The sequence below is a fragment of the Oncorhynchus mykiss genome, chromosome 13 (assembly GCF_013265735.2).
Source record: "Oncorhynchus mykiss isolate Arlee chromosome 13, USDA_OmykA_1.1, whole genome shotgun sequence".
Taxonomy (NCBI): domain Eukaryota; kingdom Metazoa; phylum Chordata; class Actinopteri; order Salmoniformes; family Salmonidae; genus Oncorhynchus; species Oncorhynchus mykiss.
The window spans coordinates 43,550,708-43,571,383 of NC_048577.1; the positions used below are offsets into that span (position 1 = coordinate 43,550,708).

General features: G+C 43.8%; 2 protein-coding genes across 2 annotated transcripts; both read right to left on the reverse strand.

Annotated features, from left to right (window-relative positions):
• Positions 1–3,794: 3,794 nt before the first annotated feature.
• LOC118938075 (ubiquitin carboxyl-terminal hydrolase 37-like) lies at positions 3,795–5,636 on the reverse strand. The gene is made up of 6 exons (XM_036939749.1): positions 5,551–5,636; positions 5,287–5,380; positions 5,111–5,190; positions 4,714–4,851; positions 4,537–4,610; positions 3,795–3,941 (listed from the first exon to the last, which is right to left on the reverse strand). Exons 1-6 carry the CDS (start codon positions 5,634–5,636, stop codon positions 3,799–3,801), a joined length of 615 nt encoding a protein of 204 aa, XP_036795644.1. The 3' UTR covers positions 3,795–3,798.
• On the reverse strand, positions 5,397–7,690 carry LOC118938296 (ubiquitin carboxyl-terminal hydrolase 26-like). Its single transcript, XM_036941163.1, has 3 exons — positions 7,497–7,690; positions 7,206–7,337; positions 5,397–5,953 (listed from the first exon to the last, which is right to left on the reverse strand). Exons 1-3 carry the CDS (start codon positions 7,589–7,591, stop codon positions 5,722–5,724), a joined length of 459 nt encoding a protein of 152 aa, XP_036797058.1. The 5' UTR covers positions 7,592–7,690; the 3' UTR covers positions 5,397–5,721.
• Positions 7,691–20,676: the final 12,986 nt, after the last annotated feature.

The following is a 20,676-nucleotide window of genomic DNA, read 5'->3' on the forward strand; positions in this document are numbered from 1 at the left end:
CGGGAGATAAAAAAAAAGTTTTCTTTACTAAACAGAAATACCATGAGTATAGCAATAGGCCCAGTAGATTGCTTGCTTACCAATTAAAAAAGGAGCAGTCGGAGCGTACAATCATGGCTATCCGAACAGCAGAGGACGAGGTCACATATGACCCAAAAAAAGATCAATTTAACTTTTCATGATTTTTACTGCAAACTATATACCTCTGAGAGAAAACACACGGAGGCAGAACTCCACTCTTTCCTAGAGGGAATCTCGCTACCTAAACTATCCGAGACCGACCAGGAAGATCTCAACTCCCCCTTCACTCCTGAGGAGATCCTGGAGGCAATTACCTCCATGCCACCTAATAAGTCCCCAGGCCCAGATGGATTCCCCAAAGAGTTCTACAAAGCTTTTTGGCCCCAGCTCAGCCCTATCTTCATGCCAATGCTGGAGGATTTTTGCAAAAACTGAGTTCTCCCAGACTCAATGCACACAGCTCGCATTACAGTGTTGCTAAAAAAGGACAAGGACCCCCTATCCTGCTCGTCCTTCCGGCCCATAAGCTTGTTGGATTTCGACTATAAAATAATTACCAAATTGCTCGCCAAAAGACTAAACACTCTTCTTCCCAAAATAATAAAAGCGGACCAAACTGGATTTATTAGAGACAGATACTCTTCTGATAACATTCGCCGTCTTTTTGATATTATTGATCAAGTAAACGCACAAAAGACCCCTGTCCTGCTGGCTTCACTGGATGCTGAGAAGGCGTTTGACAGGATGGATTGGAGCTTTCTGTTTTCAGTCTTAGAAAAGTTCAATATGGGCCCAAATTTTATTAAATGGATCAAATCACTATACTCTCATCCAAATGCCATGGTGACTACTAATGGACTGAACTCTGACAGATTCCCTCTGGAACGGGGCACAAGACAAGGGTGCTCGCTGTCCCCGCTGCTCTACTTGTTGGGGGCGGAGCCTCTGGCAGAGCTGATAAGGAGCAATCCAAGTATTATGGGTGTTTCTGCAGGTGGCCTGCAGCACAAGATTTCGCTTTACGCGGATGATGTCTTGCTCTACATATCCAACCCTGAGAAATCCCTCCCTCTCATTTTAGACACAATTGCTCAGTATGGGAAGTTTTCAGGTTATAAGATCAATTTTAACAAATCCACTGTCTGCCCTCTCAATATTACACTCACCAGCTCTATGAAGACACTTTGTCCTTTCCAATGGAAAACACACAGGTTTCAATACCTCGGGATCTTCATAACACCAGATCTGAATAGCCTTTTTAAGGAAAATTATCTTCCACTCCTGGATCGAATCAAGAACGATCTCCAAACCTGGATCTCCCTCCCAATTAGCTTAGTAGGAAGAATTAATGTAATCCGTATGAACGTCCTCCCTAGATTAAACTACTTATTTCAGATGCTTCCATGCTATCTCCCAGTTTCCTTCTTCAAAACAACTAACCAAAGCATCACCAAATGTATATGCGGCAATAAAAAACCTAGGATCAAGTTTTCCACTTTATCAAAACCTGAATCTAAAGGTGGTCTTGCCCTTCCCTCCTTTCAACTGTACTACTGGTCTGCCCAAATCCGCAACATGCTAACATGGATCACAAACAGACAAGAGTCAACGTGGAATCAGATAGAAGCCCAATCCTGTGGTTCATTGCCCTTAAGCTCAATTATATTCATTAATAACTTTAGTGAAGTGGGCAACATAGCCAAAACCTTTGCGATTTACAGCACCCTACTAGCGTGGAGGGACTGTAAGAAATACCTGGGCATTTCCTCCCAAATATGTTCTCACTCGCCTATAGTAGGCAACCCAGACTTGCCAAAAGCCCTGAGGGATGCCAACATTAATCTTTGGCATACTCTAGGAATCAGGACCTTTTCAGACCTATTTCATCAGAAAACCTCTACACTGAAATCCTTTCAAGAGCTCTGCAGTGAATTCGATGTGCCAAGATCCCATTTTTTTTTTTTTTAAATATCTTCAAATTAGACATGTAATTTCCTCATTTACCTCCAAGAGGAGGTTTAGAACTCAGTTGAATGAAGTTGAAACCCTTCTTGTCACTGCACAATCCATTAAAGGCAAAATATCTTACATCTATAGACTCCTTTCTGAGAAAGGAAGCTCCTCCTTTACTCCTTTGAAAATAATCTGGGAAAAGGACCTTGGTCTGACGATCAGTGATGAGTTATGGGCGGAGGTTTGCGACAGGGTATACTGCTCCTCTACCAGTGTAAAAAATGAAAGAATCTAATTACACATTTTTGTACAAATTTTATTATACTCCTTTGAGACTCCATAGAATGAAAACAGATATGTCTCCTAACTGTAAAAGATGTACCTCTGAAAGCGGAACCTATATGCATGTATTTAGTATTATTATTTTTTAATTTTTAATTTTTTTATTTTTTTAAAGCCTGTCACATCTGTGAATTGTGGAATGTGTTTTGTTGGTTGAATGAAAAACAAGAAAACTTAATAAAACTTTAAATTGAAAAAAAAAAAAAAAAAAAAAAAGAATAAGGCTGTAACTTAACTAAATGTGGAAAAAGTCAAGGGATCTGAATACTTTCTGAATGCACTGTAGGTACATTTATTCACTACCATGTACAGTAAAAGAACATTAATTGCACTCGGTCGGTGAGATGTTTTATATTTATATAATTGTAAACATACAGTAGATGGCCTAGAGTGGGTACATGCTTTGTGGTGTAGGCTGTTTCTTCTGGTGGTCTAGGGCAGCCTGGTGGTCTAGGGCAGCCTGATGTCCAGGTGGTCTAGGGCAGCCTGATGTCCAGGTGGTCTAGGGCAGCCTGATGTTCAGGTGGTCTAGGGCAGCCTGGTGTTCTGGTGGTCTAGGGCAGCTTGGTGTCTAGGTGGTTTAGGGCAGCGTGATGTCCTATTGGTCTAGGATAGTCTGATGGTGGTCTAGGGCAGCTTGATGGTGGTGTAAGCTGTTTCTTCTGGTGGTCTAGGGCAGCCTGGTGGTCTAGGGCAGCCTGATGTCCAGGTGGTCTAGGGCAGCCTGGTGTTCTGGTGGTCTAGGGCAGCATGGTGTCTAGGTGGTTTAGGGCAGCGTGATGGTCTAGGATAGTCTGATGGTGGTCTAGGGCAGCTTGATGGTGGTGAAACATAGTCTGATGGTGGTCTAGGGCAGCTTGAAGGTGGTGTAGGGCAGCTTGATGGTGGTGTAGGGCACCTTGATGGTGGTGTAGGGAGAATTGATGGTGGTCTAGGGCAGCTTGATGGTGGTCTAAGGCAGTTGATGGTGGTCTAGGGCAGCTTGATGGTGGTGTAGGGCAGCTTGATGGTGGTCTAGGGCAGCTTGATGGTGGTGTAGGGCAGCTTGATGGGGGTCTAGGGCAGCTTGATGGTGGTGTAGGGCAGTCTGATGGTGGTCTAGGGCAGCTTGATGGTGGTGATGGGCAGCCTCATGGTGGTCTAGGGCAGCTTTATGGTGGTCTAAGGCAGTTGAGGGTGGTGTAGGGCAGCCTAATTCGATTAATCTGATGTTTCTTGGTGTGTGGTAGGTGCTACTCCAGGTGGTCCCTGAGCGCTGTGCCTCTCCCTGAGTTTAATGATGGGTTCTCCTGATCCTTCTCCTGGTAGTGAGGGGCCTGGTCTCCTTCACCTGTTCCACTTCAATGAGAAATGACAGGGAGATCTTACATGTACATACAATGTCTGAAAAATAACACATACAGAGGGATTACAGGTGAAAGGGACTGATTGTCGTCATTGACTCCATTTGTGACATTCTTCTCAAATTTGTGGCCAAGAGCCTTACCTGCAGACATAGAACAGGATGTAGGCAGTCTGTGCAATCGCCTTCAGCACAGTGGCCTCATCTGTCCTCAAGACATGTGTGTCATCCAGGCAGAGCCACCCACTGCCACGGCTGTCCAAAACATCACTGATGTAGTGGCCTAGGGAACAAGGGAAACAAAATAGAGTGTACATTTAGCTTTCATAATTGTGTGTGCGTGCCTGCATACCTGCGTGCCTGCATACCTGCATGCCTGCATACCTGTATACATGTTGTCTCCCAGATGTGAGATCACACTTGACAATTTGTAGATATTGTCTGGCTGGTGTCTCTGTAAGGAAACACATTTAATAATAGGATTGTTGTTTTGTCTACAGGATAGGGGTGCCTTCTATAACTGCCTTATCTTGATCCGTCCACTATCTCAACTATCTCAACTGGATCTAATTATCTGTTATCTGTTCTATTTCTCTCTCTCTCTCTCTCTCTCTCTCTCTCTCTCTCTCTCTCTCTCTCTCTCTCCTCACCACAGCGGCTGCCTGCTGCTTTTCCTCACTGTCAGCTGGTTTCTCTAGCTGGTCAGAGGAATTTGAAGCTGGTGGGGGTATATCAAATATAGTGTAAATACAAACCAGAAAGTGAAGTGGAAACCTATCAACAAATATACTCTTAACTTCAGCTTCCGACTTGCTTTCCTCAACAGTCCTGTTTCATGAGAGGGTATTATGCATGATGTCAGTAACACAATGTCCTACCTGGTCTATCAAGGGTGCCTTTCGGGGAGTTTGCAGGTTTGTTGTCCATGTTGTTTTTCCCCAGGGAGCTTGCCCTGTGTAAATTGATGGCATTGAAAATAAATATCTAGTGTGTGAAAATCATGGTGTGTGTTGGCTACTCAATGTGCAATGTCCCAAAACAGAGTGTAAACCAACCTGGCTCCATACTGGACATGGGCTGTCTTCCCACATACGGCTGGGAGGGTTATTTCTGCAGGGATGGACATGGGATCATCCACCTTCTTTGGCTCCCAGTCGCCTGCAGTAAATCGCTTGATATGAAGCATTAGGACCCTGCTCAGAGACAGACAGGCAGGCAGGCATTCACAAAGACAGACAGACAGACAGACGGACGGACGGGCGGGCGGGCGGGCGGGCGGGCGGGCGGGCGGGCGGGCGGGCGGGCGGACGGACGGGCGGACGGACGGACGGACGACCAGGTAGGCATTCACACAGACAAAGGAATCAGTCTTGTACTCAATTCAATAACCCAGTTTGGTGAGTTAGATCAGGACTGTCAATTGTAATCTGAGATGATGATGGGGGGACTCACCGGGGCAGCGTGAGGAAGTGCATAGTCACAGATGCCATGCTGCCTGAGCACACCCTGCATGCACACTCTAACGCAGATGGCTAGGTGACAAAGGATAGCAATACAATTATGAACATTATGACATTAATGATAGTGTTCCTTGACATACTAACTCTTGGTTTAAGCTAAGTGCTGACCTTAAAGTAGAGGTCCAGGCTGTGTGGCAGGTAATGGCTCAGGCTCAGGGACAAGTGATTGTAATCCTCCTGACCATACACCATAACTCCACAGCTTCAGAAGTACGGAGAGAAATGCATCAGCTATCCAACACAAACCTTTTGATCCTCTACACACTATCTTAATGCTTTACCTCTGTATCCTGCATATTATGCTGACATTAAACCTCCTCACAAATGTGATGATGACATCAAGGTACACCGTATACAAATGACAGCTGTTACCTGGTGCAGGTACGGGAAGTCTTCAGCTTGAATTCTAACTGCTTCACGGGGCAGGTGTATGGCTCTGGTGAGCCCTTTAATGCCATACCCTCCTCCTTCAGCTGAAAGAGGAGGAGCAACACACATTCATGGGCATCCTAAGAGAAGAATGGGAAAGAAGCAGAAAATACATCAACAACTACAACTGAAACAGAGCTGAGGAAAAACACTGTCACGTGTCCCAGGTTTATTGTTAAGTGAGTCTTTTAGCAAATAATATCTTACCTGTTCATTGTCGTCCTCATAGTCCTCATTGACAACGGAAAGACAGCGCTTGACTGTTTGAAGGATTTTCTTATTTTCCTTGTTCTTAGCATTAACAGTGCCTCCAGAAAGCCTGGCCTGATGTAACTCGGCAAAGCAGCTGTGGAGGGAGACAAAGAGCATGCATTCAGGTTTCACTCTCTCACCTTGGCCACAGATTAGCTCTGTGCTTCTACTTTAACTTCTGATCAAATATGATTCAACTGATTCCTGACTGTGACAGGAAATCATCTCTGGTGTTAATCAGAAGCTAAGTTGGGTGTGGTTTTATCTTAAAAATCATATGAGACACTAAGAGTGTACGAAGGACAATATATATCCATTCATCCATCCATCCATCCATACATACATAGATAGATAGATAGATACATACAAACATACATACATACATACATACATAAAAACATACATACATACATACATACATACATACATACATACATACATACATACATACATACATACATACATACATACATACATACATACATACATACATACATACATACATACATACATACAGAAGATAGATAGATAGATAGATAGATAGATAGATAGATAGATAGATAGATAGATAGATAGATAGATAGATAGATAGATAGATAGATAGATAGATAGATAGATAGATGGATGGATACATACAAACATACAAACATACATAAAAACATACATACATACATACATACATACATACATACATACATACATACATACATACATACATACATACATACATACATACATACATACATACATACAGAGAGATAGATAGATAGATAGATAGATAGATAGATAGATAGATAGATAGATAGATAGATAGATAGATGGATGGATACATACAAACATACAAACATACATACATACATACATAAAAACATACATACATACATACATACATACATACATACATACATACATACATACATACATACATACATACATACATACATACATACATACATACAGAGAGATAGATAGATAGATAGATAGATAGATAGATAGATAGATAGATAGATAGATAGATGGATGGATACATACAAACATACATACATACATACATACATACATACCACAGGAGGTTGATGGCACCTTAATTGGGGAGGAAGGGTTCGTGGTAATGGCTGGAGCGGAATCAGTGGAATGCTATCAAATACATCAAACATATGGTTTCCATGTGTTTGATGCCATTCCATTTGCTCCATTTCAGACATCATTACGAGCCGTCCTCCCCTCAGCAGCTTCCACTGACACATACATTGAGGCGGAACTTGTGTACTGTAACTATAAGCGTCTAGGTGTTTGGGTCAGTGTGTGTACAGGTGGGACAGGAGGGTGAGAGCGAGGCTGTATACCATAGCAGTTTAGAGGAGGGGGAGGAACTCCAGATATTCTGCTGTCTCAGGATGTCTCTGCAAAATGCTGGCAGCCCCAGCAGGCACTGCAGAGCAGAGTTCATGAAGCAGGTGTTGCCAATATTAGGCAACCTGTGGGAAAGAAGCCATCAGTTACACACTAATATCTGAACTGTGGACCAAAGGTAAACTAATGAATGGATTTGTAATGGATTTGTATTTAAAACAAAAAGCAGAGCTCAGAGATAAGAGGAGGTGTATGTGTGTGTGTGTAGATGTGTGTGTGTTTACCCGAGGAGCTTGGTGTTGTCTTCGCCCCCGCCTGTGCAGCTCTGCTCCCCCAGCTGGGTGCTACTCTTGCTGAACAGGTTGGGAAGGCGAGCCATGGCTTCCCGAGACCTGACCAATGGCCTGGAGGAAGAGAGACAGGGTAGAGGCCTCAGTAGCAGTAGCTCAACACCAATCGGTCTGTTTGAACACTGTTTTAATGTACAGGCATACATATATTCCTTACCATGTCATGGTGGGAGTGACCACTCTTATGTAGAGTTGAGTGAGATGAAGGTGGCTATTGTATACAGTACTTACCTCTCCAAGGAGACAGAGGAAGCCTTCAGGTCAATGGAGGCCTCTGCAGAGAGAGACCGAGAGACGGAGAGCGGTAAGAGAGAAGCTTTGTCAAAGATGATTTGAGACAAGTAGCACCAAAAAATGGCACCCGTTTACAGACCTGCGATGCCAGCAAATAGGGGTACCATTCTCTTTGTCTGTGGAACAACTGCTCCCACCTCTTTGACCTCAGAGCTCATAAGATCTCTGTAAAGACACACAGACATATGCATTAGGTTAGCTATATTATATTGGCTTTTTCATTTCAATGTAATGGTGTTGGTTGGCATGAAATGTGATATCAGGCTGCAGTACCTGGCAGTCTCACTGTCTTTGTTGGTCTCTCCATGCTGGTCCAGGGGGTTTGGAGAGGAGGACTGGGGGGCAGGGGAGGAGACGTGAGTTGTGGAGGAAGGGCAGGCAGGACTGGGGGGAGTTCCAGAGGAGGATAACTGAGTTGAGACTGCCAGGGAAACAGAAGAAGCACTAAAAGGGGAGGAGGTCTGTGATCCTTCCACTGAAGAAGAAGAAGAAGAAGAGAGAGATGACATGTGGAGAGAGGAGAGGGAAGAGAGGCCGAAGATCTTGGAGAGAGTTGGAGGGGATCTGGCAGGGGATCCAGGGGGTGAGGGGGATGGAGTGCCGATTGGTGTTCGGCCAGACAAGGGGTCGAGGGGCGTCAGAGATGTTGTAGACGGTTTCAAATGGAAAGAAGAGACAAAGGAAGAATCAAGTTGGTGGTGATCCTTTACGTTCTTCTTCTCCCGGTTTTTCCAAACTGACTCAGTTACCATGCTGGCATCCAATGACGTCAGTTTGGGTGGGATTGGGAACGGCGATGGACAGCGGCTCCCAATCCCGAGGCGAACTCTGCACTTCTTTTTCTGTTTGGAGAAACATTATATATGTTATATTTGAACTAGCAGCAAATGTCACACCCAAACCACATGATCTGACCATAAAATAAAGAACTCGTCGCCCAATCATATTGAATTCTGTATCATAGGCTAACAAATAGCAAAAATACATGTTTATAAAAATAAAACCATTGTAACCATACAGTTATACCCTCTGTCCCAAATCCTGCTATTTGGCACAAATAAATAGACAATGAAACAACTAGTAATAGCTGAAAAGAATAGAATATACTCTAAATTGTAACAGAATTAGACAAATTCTAGCCCAGAATTGACACATACCTTTTTACAGCAACACAAACATCCCATTTCAGTGTATTTGTAGACTGTGCCTTAGTTTGCAGAACATCAAAATATGTTGCCTATTTCACATTGTGATGTCATAAACCAAATTATGATGCGCCTGTCTACGCGTTACCAGCGTAAATAGCCAACAAATCACACACACCAAAATGTTGAAAAATAATTTACTAAATGAATTTAGCATGTATTCAGAGTTATTCCTATTTCATAAAATATACAAAATAACTAGGTTCTTGCCAATACACCTGTTTTCTATTGAGAAAACATTGGGTTATCTTTCTCCCACGCTCCCTGGGCCACTGACGCGTGATTGTATGGGATATGGGAAGAGGCTAGGACATTCGAAGTAACATTACTGTCTAGCAGAATCAAAACAACTTTTATTGGCCAAATGGCCTACATTCACACATTCACAGAATTTGACTCGATGAATTGGTGCTGCCATTAATAGACAAACGTAAAGACACATTTACAGCCTATACAATATACAGTAAACATAAAACATATTTATTAACTTCTATCTTCTTAAGATACTTTAGAGTAACATTTTATTATTGTCACGTTCTGACCTTAGTTCCTTTGTTTTGTCTTTTGTTTTAGTATGGTCAGGGCGTGAGTTGGGTGGGTTGTCTATGTTAGTTTTTCTATGATTTTCTATTTCTGTATTTGGCCTGATATTGTTCTCAATCAGAGGCAGCTGTCAATTGTTGTCCCTGATTGAGAACCATATTTAGATAGCCTGTTTTCCTTTGTGTTTTGTGGGTGGTTATTTTCAGTCTAATATCCAACCTTTCTGACCGACAAGCTGTCTTCATCAGCGTATACTGTTAGGAGCACCTTAACACAGATGGATCTATTAATCTCTGACTGTACCTCATTGAAAAGGTGCCACTCTGCCTAGTGACTGTAAACTAAACAAAAATACTAACGTTAGTACATTTGTTGTATATTTGCTGTTCTGTAAACCCAGTTGGTCACTACCACACCAGTCACAACTGTCAACAGATCATGACATAAATGCAAGCATAATTTGTTCTCGCAGAGTAGATTGTAGATCCTACTACCACCAGGGAACAATCCATTATTCAGCCCTACCATAAAAAGTACCCTTATCTCTCTCTCACTTTCCCCTCTCTCCTTCATTCCCTGTTTTCCTCTCTCCACCTCTCTCTTCCCCCTCTCCTCCCCCAGGTGGACACCCTGACCCTGGAGCTTGTGGCAGAGCGCAGCATGGCCCAGAAGAATGAGAATGCGCGCCAGCAGCTGGAGAGGCAGAACAAGGACTTGCGAGCCAAGCTGGGCGAGCTGGAGGGTTCCGGGAGCCCCCCCCCACACACACACAAACAGTTGTGTATATTGGCCAAATTGATGGTCCTCGTTACTAATACCTCTCCTGGCCCCCTCTGTCCCCTGCAGGCGTGGAGGCCCCATCAGTTTCTCCTCCAGCCGCTCGGGCAGGCGTCAGCTGCAGGTGGAGGGGACATCGCTCGACCTCCTATCCGACGATGAGGTGGAAAACAAGACCACGGACGCCAATGCCAACGAGACGCCAGCAGCTCCCCAACCAGGGTAGACGCGCTCCCTACAGCCCACACGCAGCATGGCCTCCGCCCCCACAAACCTTCCCCCTGTCCTCCTAACCCCAGACACCAGCAGTGGACCCCACTACTCTGCCTTACCCCTCTATGGCAAGCTGCAGGGCCAAGCAAATCCATCACCTCCTCCATATGAATATACCGCACATCAAGCCTTGGATTCGTTTTTAATATCAATTGCAGATAAAAGTGCATTTAAATTGCATAGGCGTCTGAGTGTGCATAGGCACTCGAAAACAAATAGCAGGAGTTTACCATAATTATGTTAAGCTACTTCCCTGGAACAGCCATTAGAATCAAACAGCCCTCTAGCTAGAATTAACCACTGTCATTTCAGCTGGTTTACTGGCACACAGGTGGACGACTGCACACAAGTCGGTAAAAACATGTGTCTTTCATGATTGTACAGTATTGGACCAGGATATGTAAAACAAAGCACAGCATAAGCGAGGGAATTATTTTTAAATGGTAGCCTAAATGACGATCACACCAAATTTTTTTCATCAAAACCACCACTGTCATAGAGATACTGCAATCCACTTAGTTTATTATAAAAATAACTATGTGACTAACTCTTTGGTAGCAGGTTTGTAGTGAGTTAGATTGTACCACGCCATGTTGCCTCAGCATTCCCCCTATATATATGACCAGCAAAAGACCCTGTTAACTTGACGAATATAACCTTGTCCAATAACCCACCATTTTATATTTGACATATCAATCTACTTTAAGTGGTGTACGATAATGTGTGGAATTAGGTTTGTCAGACTTGGAGCAAAGGCCCTTTTTTTTAGAAAGACAGCCCAAATGTGTGCTTGACATACTATAATATTGCTATGTATAATTCTGGCTATTCAGTTATGTTTTCTGTACCATGTACAAAATACTTAACTCAAAAAGGTCTCTTTGACATCTCGTGTCACCTTAATTTCAATGCATTTCAAATGGCTGAATAAAATTAGCATGATTTACAGAAGGGTAATTCATCTTTTATTGAAGTTTTATTGAGTGTTAGAGCGTTGGTTTTAATTCAGTGGTTCAGGGTAGAGCAATCAATCAATTTGAATATGCACACTTGATGCCTTGATTATTAAATGTTAAACATAAATTACCATTTTGTAAATGACTAATTACATATTTGAGGCCTTTATTATTATTTTAAGCCAGAACAAATTGGGGGAAAAAAGGTTTATCTGTTTCTTTTGAAAGACACTTCTCAATAAAGACATGAAGGGGAAAAAAGTGTATAGTGTTTGAACCAGTTTCATAGCTTTAGTGTCATATTATACCATAAGCACCTCTCCCATCGTGTTGGTGTGAACCAGTGTTATAACAGAATGATTTATGGAGCCTTCTGTCTGCCAGGCAGAAAGTAGAATTTCATTGGGTTCAAAGCTTTAACATCCTGAAGGTTGTTATTATTAGTGGACTGGCTGTTGACGACCAGGTATTCATTATCTCCTTTTATTTCTTGTATTTCTAGACTTTTTTTGTTGTTGTTGTAAAAGACCAATAAACATATCCATTATAGAAAAATATTGTTTTTCTTCTATATTTCTTGTACAACACATTGATGTCCTCTTAGTCTTTCCCACAGTAGTTGTGGGTCAAGACTGTCTCCAAACTGATATGTGATGTATGGTCTATGTTACAATGCCATTCATTGTTCCATTACTTCATTGTATTTGTGGTTACATTAAAACCCTGAGGGTGGAAGTGGAAGAATGTGAAAAGTAGAAATAAAAATAATGGGGTGCAAAGGAGCAAAATAAATAACATAAATACAGTAGGGAAAGAGGTAGTTGTTTGGGCTAAATTATAGGTGGGCTATGTACAGGTGCAGTAATCTGTGAGCTGCTCTGACAGTTGGTGCTTAAAGCTAGTGAGGGAGATAAGTGTTTCCAGTTTCAGAGATTTTTGTAGTTCGTTCCAATCATTGGCAGCAGAGAACTGGAAGGAGAGGCGGCCAAAGAAAGAATTGGTTTTGGGGGTGACCCTAGAGATATACCTGCTGGAGCGCTTGCTACAGGTGGGTGATGCTATGGTGACCAGCGAGCTGAGATAAGGGGGGACTTTACCTAGCAGGGTCTTGTAGATGACATGGAGCCAGTGGGTTTGGCGACGAGTATGAAGCGAGGGCCAGCCAACGAGAGGGTACAGGTCACAATGGTGGGTAGTATATGGGGCTTTGGTGACAAAACGGATTGCACTGTGAAATACTGCATCCAATTTGTTGAGTAGGGTATTGGAGGCTATTTTGTAAATGACATCGCCGAAGTCGAGGATGGTAGGATGGTCAGTTTTACAAGGGTATGTTTGGCAGCATGAGTGAAGAATGCTTTGTTGCGAAATAGGAAGCCAATTCTAGATTTAACTTTGGATTGGAGATGTTTGATGTGGGTCTGGAAGGAGAGTTTACAGTCCAACCAGACACCTAGGTATTTGTAGTTGTCCACGTATTCTAAGTCAGAACCGTCCAGAGTAGTGATGTTGGACAGGCGGGCAGGTGCAGGCAGCGATCGGTTGAAGAGCATGCATTTAGTTTTACTTGTATTTAAGAGCAATTGGAGGCCACGGAAGGAGAGTTGTATGGTATTGAAGCTTGCCTGGAGGGTTGTTAACACAGTGTCCAAAGAAGGGCCAGAAGTATACAGAATGGTGTCGTCTGCGTAGAGGTGGATCAGAGACTCACCAGCAGCAAGAGCGACATCATTGATGTATACAGAGAAGAGAGTCTGTCCAAGAATTTAACCCTGTGGCACCCCCATAGAGACTGCCAGAGGTCAGGACAGCAGACCCTCCGATTTGACACATTGAACTTTATCAGAGAAGTAGTTGGTGAACCATGCAAGACAATCATTTGAGAAACCAAGGCTGTCGAGTCTGCCGATGAGGGTGTGGTGATTGACAGAGTCGAAAGCCTTGGCCAGATCAATGAATACGGCTGCACAGTAATGTTTCTTATCGATGGAGGTTAAGATATCGTTTAGGACCTTGAGCGTGGCTGAGGTGCACCCATGACCAGCTCTGAAACCAGATTGCATAGCAGAGAAGGTATGGTGAGATTCGAAATGGTCGGTAATCTGTTTGTTGACATGGCTTTCGAAGACCTTAGAAAGGCAGGGTAGGATAGATATAGGTCTGTAGCAGTTTGGGTCAAGAGTGTCCCCCCCTTTGAAGAGGGGGATGACCGCAGCTGCTTTCCAATCTTTGGGAATCTCAGACGACACGAAAGAGAGGTTGAACAGGCTAGTAATAGGGGTGGCAAAAATTTCGGCAGATAATTTTAGAAAGAAGGGGTCCAGATTGTCTAGCCCTGCTGATGTGTAGGGGTCCAGATTTTGCAGCTCTTTTAGAACATCAGCTGACTGGATTTTGGAGAAGGAGAAATGGGGAAGGCTTGGGCGAGTTGCTGTGGGGGGTGCAGTGCTGTTGAACCAGGTGGAAAGTAACCAGGTGGAAAGCATGGCCAGCCGTAGAAAAATGCTTATTGAAATTCTCAATTATAGTGGATTTATCAGTGGTGACAGTATTTCCTATCTTCAGTGCAGTGGGCAGCTGGGAGGAGGTGTTCTTATTCTCCATGGACTTTACAGTGTCCCAGAACTTTTTGAGTTAGTGTTGCAGGAAGCAAATTTCTGCTTGAAAAAGCTAGCCTTGGCTTTTCTAACTGCCTGTGTATACTGGTTTCTAGCTTCCCTGAACAGCTGCATATCACGGGGGCTGTTCGATGCTAATGCAGAATGCCATAGTATGTTTTTGTGTTGGTTAAGGGCAGTCAGGTCTGGGGAGAACCAAGGGCTATATCTGTTCCTGGTTCTAAATTTCTTGAATTGGGCATGCTTATTTAAGATGGGTAGGAAGGCATTTAAAAAAAATAACCGGGCATCCTCTACTGATGGGATGAGATCAATATCCTTCCAGGATACCCCGGCCAGGTTGATTAGAAAGACACCATTTCTATGGTGAAGCATGGTGGTGGCAGCATCATGCTGTGGCGATGTTTTTCAGCAGCAGGGACTGGTAGACTAGTCAGAATCGAGGGAAAGATCAACGGCACAATGTACAGAGAGATGCTTGATGAAAACCAGCTCCAGAGCGTTCAGGATCTCAGACTGGGGCGAAGGTTCACCTTCCAACAGGACAACGACCCTTAGCACACAGCCAAGACAACGCAGGGGTGGCTTGGGGACAAGTCTCTGAATGTCCTTGAGTGGCCCAGCCAGAGCCCGGACTTGAACCTGATTGAACATCTCTGGAGACCTGAAAATAGCTGTGCAGCGATGCACCCCATCCAACCCGACAGAGTTTGATTCGATCTGCAGAGAAGAATGAGAGAAACTCCCCAAATACAGATGTGCTAAGCTTATAGCGTCATACCCAAGAAAACTTGAGGCTGTAATCACCGCCAAAGATGCTTCAACAAAGTACTGAGTAAAGGGTCTGAATTCTTATGTAAATGTGATAGTTTAGCTTTATGTTTTCTTGATAAATTTGCAAAAAAATCTAAAAACCTGTTTTTGCTGTCATTCTGGGGTAGATGATGAGAAGAAGAAAAAATAAATGAATCCATTTTAGAATAAGGCTGTAACTAAAAAAGTCAAGGGATCTGAATACTTTCTGAATGCACTGTAGGTACATTTATTCACTAACATGTACAGTAAAAGAACATTAATTGCACTCGGTCGGTGAGATGTTTTATATTTATATAATTGTAAACATACAGTAGATGGCCTAGAGTGGGTACATGCTTTGTGGTGTAGGCTGTTTCTTCTGGTGGTCTAGGGCAGCCTGGTGGTCTAGGGCAGCCTGATGTCCAGGTGGTCTAGGGCAGCCTGATGTCCAGGTGGTCTAGGGCAGCCTGATGTCCAGGTGGTCTAGGGCAGCCTGGTGTTCTGGTGGTCTAGGGCAGCTTGGTGTCTAGGTGGTTTAGGGCAGCGTGATGTCCTAATGGTCTAGGATAGTCTGATGGTGGTCTAGGGCAGCTTGATGGTGGTGAAAGATAGTCTGATGGTGGTGTAGGGCAGCTTGAAGGTGGTGTAGGGCAGCTTGATGGTGGTGTAGGGCAGCTTGATGGTGGTGTAGGGCAGCTTGATGGTGGTGTAGGGAGAATTGATGGTGGTCTAGGGCAGCTTGATGGTAGTCTAAGGCAGTTGATGGTGATCTAGGGCAGCTTGATGGTGGTGTAGGGCAGCTTGATGGTGGTGTAGGGCAGCTTGATGGTGGTCTAGAGCAGCTTGATGGTGGTGTAGGGCAGCTTGATGGTGGTGTAGGACAGTCTGATGGTGGTCTAGGGCAGCTTGATGGTGGTGATGGGCAGCTTTATGGTGGTCTAAGGCAGTTGAGGGTGGTGTAGGGCAACCTAATTCGATTAACCTGATGTTTCTTGGTGGGTGGTAGGTGCTACTCCAGGTGTTCCCTGAGCGCTGTGCCTCTCCCTGAGTTTAATGATGGGTTCTCCTGGTCCTTCTCCTGGTAGTGAGGGGCCTGGTCTCCTTCACCTGCTCCACTTCAATGAGAAATGACAGGGAGATCTTACATGTACATACAATGTCTGAAAAATAGGGATTACAGGGATTACAGGTTAAAGGGATAACTCTTAATGTGTGGTCAATGAATCATCTTTCTAGCTTTGGTAAAAACTTTTTTTTTTTCTTGATGACTGATTGTCGTCATTGACTCCATTTGTGACATTCTTCTCAAATTTGTGTTCTAGAGCCTTACCTGCAGACATAGAACAGGATGTAGGCAGTCTGTGCAATCGACTTCAGCACAGTGGCCTCATCTGTCATCAAGACATGTGCGTCATCCAGGCAGAGCCACCCACTGCCACGGCTGTCCAAAACATCACTGATATAGTGGCCTAGGGAACAAGGGAAACAAAATAGAGTGTACATTAAGCTTTCATAATTGTGTGTGCGTGCCTGCATACCTGCGTGCCTGCATACCTGCATGCCTGCATACCTGTATACATGTTGTCTCCCAGATGTGAGATCACACTTGACAATTTGTAGATATTGTCTGGCTGGTGTCTCTGTAAGGAAACACATTTAATAATAGGATTGTTATTTTGTCTACAGGACAGGGGTGCCTTCTATAACTGCCTTATCTTGATCCGCCCACTATCTCAACTATCTCAACTGGATCTAATTATCTGTTATCTGTTCTATTTCTCTCTCTCTCTCTCTCTCTCTCTCTCTCTCTCTCTCTCTCTCTCTCTCTCTCTCTCTCTCTCTCTCTCTCTCCTCACCACAGCGGCTGCCTGCTGCTTTTCCTCACTGTCAGCTGGTTTCTCTAGCTGGTCAGAGGAATTTGAAGCTGGTGGGGGTATATCAAATATAGTGTAAATACAAACCAGAAAGTGAATTGGAAACCTATCAACAAATATACTCTTAACTTCAGCTTCCGACTTGCTTTCCTCAACAGTCCTGTTTCATGAGAGGGTATTATGCATGACGTCAGTAACACAATGTCCTACCTGGTCTATCAAGGGTGCCTTTCGGGGAGTTTGCAGATGTGTTGTCCATGTTGTTTTTCCCCAGGGAGCTTGCCCTGTGTAAATTGATGGCATTGAAAATAAATATCTAGTGTGTGAAAATCATGGTGTGTGTTGGCTACTCAATGTGCAATGTCCCCAAACAGAGTGTAAACCAACCTGGCTCCATACTGGACAGGGGCTGTCTTCCCACATACGGCTGGGAGGGTTATTTCTGCAGGGATGGACATGGGATCATCCACCTTCTTTGGCTCCCAGTCGCCTGCAGTAAATCGCTTGATATGAAGCATTAGGACCCTGCTCAGAGACAGACAGGCAGGCAGGCAGGCATTCACAAAGACAGACAGACAGACAGACAGACAGACAGACAGAGAGAGAGACATTCACATACACAGACGACCAGGTAGGCATTCACACAGACAAAGGAATCAGTGTTGTACTCAATTCAATAACCCAGTTTGGTGAGTTAGATCAGGACTGTCAATTGTAATCTGAGATGATGATGGGGGGACTCACCGGGGCAGCGTGAGGAAGTGCATAGTCACAGATGCCATGCTGCCTGAGCACACCCTGCATGCACACTCTAACGCAGATGGCTAGGTGACAAAGGATAGCAATACAATTATGAACATTATGACATTAATGATAGTGTTCCTTGACATACTAACTCTTGGTTTAAGCTAAGTGCTGACCTTAAAGTAGAGGTCCAGGCTGTGTGGCAGGTAATGGCTCAGGCTCAGGGACAAGTGATTGTAATCCTCCTGACCATACACTATAACTCCACAGCTTCAGAAGTACGGAGAGAAATGCATCAGCTATCCAACACAAACCTTTTGATCCCTCTACACACTATCTTAATGCTTTACCTCTGTATCCTGCATGTTATGCTGACATTAAACCTCCTCACAAATGTGATGATGACATCAATGTACACCGTATACAAATGACAGCTGTTACCTGGTGCAGGTACGGGAAGTCTTCAGCTTGAATTCTAACTGCTTCACGGGGCAGGTGTATGGCTCTGGTGAGCCCTTTAATGCCATACCCTCCTCCTTCAGCTGAAAGAGGAGGAGCAACACACATTCATGGGCATCCTAAGAGAAGAATGGGAAAGAAGCAGAAAATACATCAACAACTACAACTGAAACAGAGCTGAGGAAAAACACTGTCACGTGTCCCAGGTTTATTGTTAAGTGAGTCTTTTAGCAAATAATATCTTACCTGTTCATTGTCGTCCTCATAGTCCTCATTGACAACGGAAAGACAGCGCTTGACTGTTTGAAGGATTTTCTTATTTTCCTTGTTCTTAGCATTAACAGTGCCTCCAGAAAGCCTGGCCTGATGTAACTCGGCAAAGCAGCTGTGGAGGGAGACAAAGAGCATGCATTCAGGTTTCACTCTCTCACCTTGGCCACAGATTAGCTCTGTGCTTCTACTTTAACTTCTGATCAAATATGATTCAACTGATTCCTGACTGTGACAGGAAATCATCTCTGGTGTTAATCAGAAGCTAAGTTGGGTGTGGTTTTATCTTAAAAATCATATGAGACACTAAGAGTGTACGAAGGACAATATATATCCATTCATCCATCCATCCATCCATACATACATAGATAGATAGATAGATACATACAAACATACATACATACATACATACATAAAAACATACATACATACATACATACATACATACATACATACATACATACATACAGAGAGATAGATAGATAGATAGATAGATAGATAGATAGATAGATAGATAGATAGATAGATAGATAGATAGATAGATAGATAGATAGATAGATAGATAGATAGATAGATAGATAGATGGATGGATACATACAAACATACAAACATACATACATACATACATACATAAAAACATACATACATACATACATACATACATACATACATACATACATACATACATACAGAGAGATAGATAGATAGATAGATAGATAGATAGATAGATAGATAGATAGATAGATAGATAGATAGATAGATAGATAGATAGATAGATAGATGGATACATACAAACATACATACATACATACATACATACATACCACAGGAGGTTGATGGCACCTTAATTGGGGAGGAAGGGTTCGTGGTAATGGCTGGAGCGGAATCAGTGGAATGCTATCAAATACATCAAACATATGGTTTCCATGTGTTTGATGCCATTCCATTTGCTCCATTTCAGACATCATTACGAGCCTTCCTCCCCTCAGCAGCTTCCACTGACACATACATTGAGGCGGAACTTGTGTACTGTAACTATAAGCGTCTAGGTGTTTGGGTCAGTGTGTGTACAGGTGGGACAGGAGGGTGAGAGCGAGGCTGTATACCATAGCAGTTTAGAGGAGGGGGAGGAACTCCAGATATTCTGCTGTCTCAGGATGTCTCTGCAAAATGCTGGCAGCCCCAGCAGGCACTGCAGAGCAGAGTTCATGAAGCAGGTGTTGCCAATATTAGGCAACCTGTGGGAAAGAAGCCATCAGTTACACACTAATATCTGAACTGTGGACCAAAGGTAAACTAATGAATGGATTTGTAATGGATTTGTATTTAAAACAAAAAGCAGAGCTCAGAGATAAGAGGAGGTGTATGTGTGTGTGTGTAGATGTGTGTGTGTTTACCCGAGGAGCTTGGTGTTGTCTTCGCCCCCGCCTGTGCAGCTCTGCTCCCCCAGCTGGGTGCTACTCTTGCTGAACAGGTTGGGAAGGCGAGCCATGGCTTCCCGAGACCTGACCAATGGCCTGGAGGAAGAGAGACAGGGTAGAGGCCTCAGTAGCAGTAGCTCAACACCAATCGGTCTGTTTGAACACTGTTTTAATGTACAGGCATACAGATATTCCTTACCATGTCATGGTGTGAGTGACCACTCTTATGTAGAGTTGAGTGAGATGAAGGTGGCTATTGTATACAGTACTTACCTCTCCAAGGAGACAGAGGAAGCCTTCAGGTCAATGGAGGCCTCTGCAGAGAGAGACCGAGAGACGGAGAGCGGTAAGAGAGAAGCTTTGTCAAAGATGATTTGAGACAAGTAGCACCAAAAAATGGCACCCGTTTACAGACCTGCGATGCCAGCAAATAGGGGTACCATTCTCTTTGTCTGTGGAACAACTGCTCCCACCTCTTTGACCTCAGAGCTCATAAGATCTCTGTAAAGACACACAGACATATGCATTAGGTTAGCTATATTATATTGGCTTTTTCATTTCAATGTAATGGTGTTGGTTGGCATGAAATGTGATATCAGGCTGCAGTACCTGGCAGTCTCACTGTCTTTGTTGGTCTCTCCATGCTGGTCCAGGGGGTTTGGAGAGGAGGACTGGGGGGCAGGGGAGGAGACGTGAGTTGTGGAGGAAGGGCAGGCAGGACTGGGGGGAGTTCCAGAGGAGGATAACTGAGTTGAGACTGCCAGGGAAACAGAAGAAGCACTAAAAGGGGAGGAGGTCTGTGATCCTTCCACTGAAGAAGAAGAAGAAGAAGAGAGAGATGACATGTGGAGAGAGGAGAGGGAAGAGAGGCCGAAGATCTTGGAG